We start from the raw sequence: 8,868 nt of genomic DNA, 5'->3' as shown, positions 1-8,868 counted from the left end.
CATCCCCTGTTCATATCCCAATACAAGCAAACCAGCAAGATGAGATGAACGCCAGAGATTCTATTGTGGATGAGTTGAGTGAATGTATGCGACGACATCAAACCAAGCAGGATAATGTGCTTTCTACACCACCAAAAGTTCAGGGACAAAATACTTTGCCCCCATCTCAGTATGTGCCACCTACCTCTTCAATGCCTACTTCCTCAGCAGCCATCGTTAGAGGGCCATCAGAGAGACAACACCAGCAGCTTTCTGATCCATGTCCACCTATTAGGCTTTCAGTTCCTTTCCCAGATAACCTCAGGTCACAACCTTCAATGCATCCAAATGTAATGGGTGAAGGCTTAACTCAGCAATAACGTAATGGTCTTTCATCTTCAGTCAGTCATCATCAAATGAATCCCAGTTTTTATCCCAGTGATCAACATGTAGGAAGGGATCAAAGCCTTTGGCCGCCTGATCAAATGCAGGGAAATGCATTGTGGATGCCTCCAAGTTGGCCAACCTTCCCTCCAAATGGAGGATTGTTAAGGCCTCCATATCTACCTGATTTTCCTTATCCAGTATTATATCCATCTCATATCCAGAATGTTCCACCAGTTCCTTCAAGGGTTGCAACATTGCCTCCTAGAGATTTATCAGCTGGATTTACTTATGCTTCTCTTGTTCATTCACATCAAACTTATTTTAGAACAGCAGACAACTAGAACTGTGCCGTAGCAAAATAATCCTTCCTTATGTCCCATCAGAATCCTTTGATACCCAGAGTTATAACCACTCCATCAGCACCTCAGGGGCAGCAAAGAGATGTGAATCAAATAACTGCACTTTCCCCAATTGGAATGCAAATGATGGTACCTAACCAGCATATGTCTATTCATTCACCAGTGAATGTGTCACACACAAGTATGCCAGCTCTACATCCTTCCAGGTCAGCCCGTATTGAAAGACTTTCATTTCCATATTTGAAGAGTGATGACCCCCAAGAGTTTGCCATGCTGAATATGGCTTTAAAGAATTTGTTACCCTCAGAGGAAACTGAGCAATACAAGTATCATTCTTCTGGATCATTTGAAGTTGGAGGTAGCTCGACTTCTGGCCTTGGCTTATGCCCATCATTCCCAGCCTTATACTACTGCCTTAAAAGCTCTTCAGAAAAGATATGGGCAACCCCACCAGTTGGTGCTGCGAGAGATTGCTACAATTAAGAACTTACCCGCTGTACGTTCAGGAGATTCTGTTGGATTCGGCGACTTTGCTGTACAGGTTCAAGCTCTTGTGGGAATGCTTCAATCCTGGGATCATGAAGAAGGAGCAAAGGAATTATCTTGTGCATCACATGTCCATCAGTTACTCAGTAAACTTCCAGCACATCAGGTTGCTAGTTTTGCAAGATATGCTAAAACCACCCGACCAGACCAGTCCTATAACTTGGTGAATTTTTCAGTTTGGTTGGAAGAGGAATCAGATTGTCAGAATCTAGCTACCCAAGTGTTTGAACAATCTAAAAGTATGAAGAAGTACCAGGTAAGAGAAGCAAGGCCTACCAAGTCCCAATATCACACAGCTACATTTCTTCATGGCATAAGTCAAGAAGTTAATCCCACTCAAAGAAAGAACACTGAAACTGCAAACAACAAAATTCAGCGACACGGCAAGAAGGAGGGCCTTAAACCATCATGTGCAAGCTGTGGCAGTAATGATCATCATCTCAGTCATTGTCCTGAATTTCAGAGTTTCGATACGGTAGACAAACGGAAATGGATTGTTGACAATAATCGTTGTTGGAGATGTGGTTGGGCCCATAGATCATCCAAGTGTGACTTAAGAGGAAAATGTCCATTGTGTCAAGATCGTCATTTAGGAGTACTGCATGAAGTAAATGTTTGCAAACCAGATTCTAGGATATTTTATTTGATCCGATCAAGTGGTCCGAACTCTGTTCTTCTGAAAATTGTGAAGGTAGTTCTGAGCCACAAAGGAAAGACTCTGGAGACGTATGCCATTCTAGACGACGGTTCAGAAAGAACCATGCTCATGTCTTCTGCAGCAGAGAGTTTAGGTCTTCATGGGGCGGAAGAATCATTGGTTCTTCGAACCATTCGGCAAGACACAGAGAAAATTGAAGGTGCAACGGTTTCCTTCACCATATCTCCAGCTTCTCACAAGCAAAGTAAATACCAGATACAAGGTGCCTTTACTGCTCAAATGATTGACTTCCCTGAACAGACTTATCCTGTGCAAATCCTACAGAGACACTACCAACATCTAAGAGGCCTCCCTCTGGAGGAGTTTCAGAAAGTTAAACCTTTGTTACTAGTGGGAGCTGATCATCCTCACCTTCTTGGCTCCAAAGAGCGAGCACGTTTTGGTCGTCCTGGAAGTCCAGCTGCTTTGCATACTCGATTGGGATGGGCATTACATGGACCTACTTCCTTGGGTGAGAAGACTAATTCCATGGCTCAGTGTTTCTTCCAGGCATCCCTATCCATGGATCAGTTGCATAACGATGTGGAGAAGTTATGGCAAGTTGATGTAATTCCTTTCTCTCAGACTCCAAAGCATGCTCTGCGGTCTAAACAAGATAAGAAAGCTCTCGAGTGTCTAGACGAGAAAACAAAGCTTGAAGAAATTAACGGAATCAAAAGATATGTGACTCCTTTACTTCGAGTTGAGAATGCACCAGTCCTTAAAGCATCTCAAGAGGCAGTAATGCCGGCTTTGCATCGAATGGAGAGACAGCTAGCTAAGGATCCAGATCAAGCAGCTATTTATGAGCAAGAGATTCAGAAGCTCATTGAAGCTGGATGTGTTAAGCTAGCCCTCTAGGCGCCACAGTCGAGTTTACTCGACAAGATGCGGCACTGAATAAAACGGCCGATTTTGTCAAATAGGGTGTCAAATTTCGTTCGACCTCCCCTCCACTAGATTGCAGACATGTCATACTTCATCCCAGACTCAAAAAAAGTCATGCTTCTATACAAAATCTTCGAGCTAGAGCGCATTGAATCAGTGCGAACAAAAGCGGAGCTAGTGAGCGAGTGAGCCATTTTATCAGAGCAATATTGTCAACGTCAGTGAGTATTTGCATTAGATTATTATTATTATTATTATTATTATTATCTAATGGCATCAATAAAGCTTTCCCGCAATGAAGTGTTGGGTCTTCTATTCGTGGACTCTGATGATGACGGTGATTCTGAAAGTGAAAGTAGCCCTACACCAAGCACAAACGGTGAAACCTTTGCCCAATGTCAGTGGTGGGAACAATGTTTCCCGGGGTCGGAGTGTTCATCGCGAAGTTAGCAGGCGTGTTAGTGTTGTGGGGAACGAGGCGGGAGATTTTTACCGCGCTAGCCAGCTTTGTCTTCTGACCGTGTGCCTCTCCACAATCGCGGCGACAGTATTGTGGTGGAGACGGGTATGTTAGACAAGGTCTAAGTATTCATAGGACAGTTAGGGGGTAACGTGGAGGCAGGGTGGGGAGTCGCAATGACAATGACAGTAGTCCGAGCTGTGCACACTCGGCGCGCGCGCGAGGCAGATCTGGCCGCGCCCGCGCTGCTCGTGTGTGACACGGGGCGGTGTGACACGGGGCAGAGGGGCTATTATGCATAGTCTATCGCAAGCTGATGGGAATGCCGGCTTTGTGTGTCATATGAATAATATATATGTGCCCCATACATGGAATGAGAGTGCCTACTGTCTGTAGTAAATGGAAAATCTCTACAGCAAAAGGCCAACCGCTACATGCATTCGCTTTGTTTCTACCATTTATTAGTAATGATTTACACAGTTTGTTTACTACTTACTATTTACCTGAGCATTCAGTATTGTGCAATATAGCATACAGAAGGTGAGGGACATTTTGGGGGGAAAGAAGTGCTGCATTTTATCATTTAAACATGTGACTTTTCATGAAAATTCTATAATCCAAGATCGCCGCCACCATATGACGTCATAATATGCAAATTAGATGGGAAAATGTAATCCCTACATAAACTTTGGGTCATCCTTAATATTTCTCTAATTTACAGAAAGTCTCTATTTTTTATCACTTTTAAGATATAGCCTTTTTAAATTAAGATGTCAAAATCGAACGGTTTAGGAAAAAACCTCTGGCGCCTAAAGGGTTAAGAAACTGAAGTTAAATGAGATTAATCTCAGTGACGAATCTTGGTATATTCCCCACCATCTTGTGGAACATAATGGCAAGCATTGTGTGGTATTTAATTGTTCTTATCAGTATCAAGGAGAGAGTTTGAATGCCTATTTGTTACCTGGACCGGTTCTAGGCCCTTCCTTGATTGGAGTTCTACTTCGGTTTAGAGAACATCAAGTTGCGATAAGTGGAGACATTAGATCAATGTTCCATCAAGTTTGTCTCCTGGCTTCTGATTCTCCTTTGCTATGTTTCTTATGGCGAAATATGAGAAGAAATGATCCAGTCGATGTCTATGAATGGCAGGTCTTGCCTTTTGGTGCTACATGTAGTCCTTGTTGTGCCATATATGCTCTCCAGAAATGTGTTCAAAACCTTCCTGTCAAATTTCAAGATGTGCAGTCTTCTGTCTTGCATTCCTTTTATGTGGATAATTGTCTACAAAGTTTTCCATTTACATTTACATTTACATTTAGTCATTTGGCAGACGCTTTTATCCAAAGCGACTTACAAAGCAGGACTAGATTAAGCGAATCATCATGAAGAGGCAAAAACCAAAGCTACGCAAGGAGTGCTCAAGATACAAAGTTCAGGCATTATTCAGAGTAGCATAAGCCCGATAAGTGAGGTTTTTAGAGGGAAAGGGGAGGGGTTTTTTTTTTTTTTTTTTTTTTTTTTTTTTTTTTTTTTTTTTTTTTTTTTTATGTGGTTAAGTGCTCACGGAAGAGATGGGTTTTCAGATGCTTTTTGAAGGTTGTCAGGGATTCAGCATTCCGGATGAGGGAGGGGAGAGTGTTCCACCAGCATGGAACTGTGAATGAGAATGTTCTGGAAAGTGATTTTGTGGCTCTCTGCGATGGAACCACGAGACGTCGCTCGTTGACTGATCGTAGGCGTCTGGTAGGGATGTAGACTCGTAGGAATGAGTTAAAGTAGGAGGGAGCTGAGCCTGTGATAGATCGGTAAGCAAGCGTCAATGCCTTGAACTTGATGCGAGCAGCGAGAGGTAGCCAGTGCAGAGAGATGAACAGAGGAGTGACGTGGGCCCTCTTGGGCTCGTTGAAGACAAGACGAGCTGCAGCATTCTGGATCATCTGTAGAGGTTTAGTTGCACTTGAAGGAAGACCGGCCAGAAGAGCATTGCAGTAGTCAAGCCTAGAAATGACCAGGGCCTGGACGAGAAGTTGTGTTGCATGCTCAGTTAGGAAAGGCCTGATCTTCCTGATGTTGTGCAGTGCAAACCTGCATGATCGAGCTGTCTTTGAAATGTGATCTGTGAAGGTCAGCTGGTCATCAAATGTTACTCCAAGATTTCGGACCGTCCTTGATGGGGTGATTGAAGATGAATCTAGCTGGATAGTGAAGTCGTGCTGTAGAGATGGATTGGCAGGGAGGACGAGAAGCTCAGTCTTTGGCAGGTTGAGCTGTAGGTGATGTTCCTTCATCCATGCCGAGATGTCCGCCAGACAGCTTGAGACCCGTGCAGCTACTGTGGGATCATCTGGTTGAAACGAGAGGAAGAGCTGTGTGTCATCAGCATAGCAGTGGTAGGAGAAGCCGTGCGCTTGTATGATGTGTCCCAGTGATGTGGTGTAGATGGAGAAGAGGAGGGGTCCAAGAACTGAACCCTGGGGAACCCCTGTGGTCAGCTGATGCGATCTGGATAGCTCGCCTCTCCATGCGACCTTGAAGGACCTACCTGTGAGATAGGACTCAAACCAGTGGAGTGAAGTACCTGTGATGCCCAGTGATGAGAGGCTGGACAGAAGGATCTGATGATTCACAGTGTCGAAGGCAGCAGACAGATCCAGGAGAATGAGGACTGAAGATTTGGAAGCAGCTTTTGCGATCCGTAGGGCTTCTGTGACTGATAGTAGTGCAGTCTCAGTAGAATGGCCTTTCTTGAAGCCGGATTGGTTGACATCCAGCTGGTTGTTTCGAGACAAGAAGGATGTTACTTGGTTGAAAACAGCTCTTTCAAGTGTCTTTGCAATAAATGGTAGGAGGGAGATGGGTCTGTAATTCTCTACAGTTGATGTGTTTAGTGTTGGTTTTTTAAGCAGTGGAGTAACCCGAGCTTGCTTGAATGCTGTAGGGAAGGTGCCAGTATGGAGGGATGAGTTTATGATGTGTGTGAGTGCTGGTAGAAGTGTCGGAGAGATGGCTTGTAGAAGGTGCGAGGGGATGGGGTCTAGAGGACAGGTGGTAGGATGACTGGAGAGGAGAACTGTAGATACTTCTTCCTCGGTTAGCGGAGAAAAGGAGGACAGAGGGACATTGGCTGAGGAAGGGGTCGGTCTGGGTTCCTGTGTGTGTGGAGCCGAGAACTGACTGCTGATAGTTGTAGTTTTGTTGGTGAAGAAGTTCGCAAAATCGTCAGCAGTTACGGAGGAGGTGGGTGGTGGTGGAGGTGGACAGAGGAGAGAGTTGAATGTCTTGAAAAGTACTCGTGTGTTGGAGGAGCTGTTGATCTTGTTGTGGAAGTATGAAGATTTTGCAGCATGAACATCTACAGAAAAGGAAGAGAGGAGAGATTGATACATACCCAGGTCAGATGCGTCTTTTGATTTGCGCCATTTCCTCTCCGCTGCCCTGAGTTCAGTCCGGTGTTCACGAAGAACCTCAGATAACCAGGGGTTGGAGGGAGTAGCGCGTGCTGGCCTGGAGGAGAGAGGGCAGATAGTGTCTAGAGAAGAGGTTAGAGTGGAGCATAAGGTATCCGTTGCGGTATTCACATCCAGAGATGAGAATTGTGAGGGTGGGGGAAGAGAAGATGACACGGCAGAGGAAAGGTGTGAGGGAGAGAGTGAGCGCAGGTTTCGCCTGAAAGTGACTGGAGGTGGGGTTGGAGGTGCAGGGGTAGAGAGTTGTAGACTGAAAGTAATGAGGAAATGATCTGAAACATGGAGAGGTCTCACCAAGATGTTCTCTGTGGTGCAGTTGCGTGTGTAAACCAGGTCCAGTTGGTTGCCTGATTTGTGAGTACCTGTGGTGATGAGTCGTGTGAGATCGAAGGAGGCTAGGAGGGAGATGAAGTCTGCTGCATGCGGCTTTTCGAGATGGATGTTGAAGTCACCGAAGACTAGGAGTGGGGTGCCGTCCTCAGGGAAAGTGGACAGCAGCACATCCAGCTCATCCACAAAGTTACCCAGCTGACCTGGGGGACGATAAATGACTACAATATGGATCTTAATGGGAGTTGTAAGTGTAATAGCATGATATTCAAATGAGTTGTTGTTGCATAGAGAAGAGAGCGTGGAGTATTTGTAATTGTTAGAAACGAGGAGCCCTGTACCCCCACCCCTCCCAGACTGGCGAGGGGAGTGAGAGAAGGAGAAATTGTTAGAGAGAGCAGCGGGGGTTGCTGAGTCTTCTGGCCGGATCCAGGTCTCAGTCAAGCCTAAGATATTAAGAGAAGAATGAGATGCAAAGGCTGGAATGAAGTCAGCTTTATTGACTGCTGACTGACAATTCCATAGACCCACGGAAAGAGAGAGAGGAGTGTGTGAGGATGAGAGAATGGGACGCAGATTGGCAGTATTGCGCTGCCTTTTGCACGTGATGAAAGGGCGTTGCCGAGAGATAACAGGAATGTATTGAAGGCACATGTTGATTAAGGTGAACAATAAGATAAAAAGAGTGAAGGAAAAAGGGAAAAGGAGATACTTAAGTGCCTTTCTGGTGTCCTTGCTCGGTGGAGTCGCGCAGGTAGAGTCGCTGGTCTTTACCCGAGTCGGTCTTCACACGAGGAGGCTGAACACGAGAGCTGAACGCTTCCGCTGACGCTTCCGCGACAGCGCACAAATTACACAGATATACAGATAATGCTTTCACCGCTTGAGTGAGTACAGCTGTTTCTCTCGGGCAATTAAGTCTGAATAGCGTGAGAATGCGCTGAATCGAAACTCTTCAATAGCAAAGGCTTAAGTGCAAACTAGAAAGCAATATTAATTTTCACTCGCGGCTTCTGTTTAATGTAGCAGCGCGTCCAACTACTAAAGAGGCCAAGGAGATGCTTATGAAATTGCGTTCTTCCTTGGGTGAAGGAGGTTTTAAGATTCGACAGTGGGCCAGAAACCATGTCTCTGTGACTGACCACTTACCAGCCGAAGCTCGTTCAGTAGATACTGACCTGTGGTTAAGTCATGACTGCACAGATCCATGCGAGGGAACTCTTGGACTAAGTTGGCATTGCTTGCAGGATACTTTGAGCTACAAGCACCGTCTAGTGGAGTATACTGTCCTAACTTTGCGAGTTGTATATCGGGTACTTGCTCGTCAGTATGACCCTCTGGGTTTTATTATTCCATTCACGACACGTGCTAAAGTTCTTCTGCAACAATTATGGATGAAACCTAACAGAGGATGGGATAATTCAGATATCCCAGAGGGGATCAAGGCAGCTTGGAAGGCATGGGAAGAAGAGTTGCCAGATTTGGTCAAGCTCCAAGTACCTCGATGGTATGGTCCAAGAACAAACTGGGAAGATCCAGTCATCAAAGAGCTTCACATATTCTGTGACGCATCCGAAAAGGCCTATGGTTCAGTTGCCTATTTGCGTCTGGTAAACGGAAATGGTGAGATTTCTATATCTCTGGTTATGGCTCGTTCAAGGGTAGACCATTTCTATTCCTCGTTTGGAACTGTGTGCTGCTTTGACCGGGGCTCAGCTGGTGAACCTGTTGCAAAAGGAACTCACCTTGGAT

At 45.4% G+C, this 8,868-nt stretch overlaps 1 protein-coding gene across 1 annotated transcript; it reads right to left on the bottom strand.

Moving 5' to 3' along the window:
- Positions 1 to 4,104: 4,104 nt before the first annotated feature.
- On the bottom strand, positions 4,105 to 8,124 carry LOC311069785 (uncharacterized protein; the record flags this gene model as incomplete). Its single annotated transcript, XM_084093223.1, has 3 exons — positions 7,149 to 8,124; positions 6,400 to 6,848; positions 4,105 to 4,125 (listed from the first exon to the last, which is right to left on the bottom strand). The coding sequence occupies exons 1-3, from the start codon at positions 7,768 to 7,770 to the stop codon at positions 4,105 to 4,107; spliced, it is 1,092 nt and encodes a 363-aa protein (XP_083949349.1). The 5' UTR covers positions 7,771 to 8,124.
- Between the last annotated feature and the right edge of the window lie 744 nt (positions 8,125 to 8,868).

This window comes from Abramis brama, assembly GCF_963993115.1.
Source record: "Abramis brama genome assembly, chromosome: 2".
Classification (NCBI taxonomy): Eukaryota; Metazoa; Chordata; class Actinopteri; order Cypriniformes; family Leuciscidae; genus Abramis; species Abramis brama.
The sequence above is the reverse complement of the archived record's forward strand: the minus strand, read 5'-3'. Positions and strand labels throughout refer to the sequence as shown.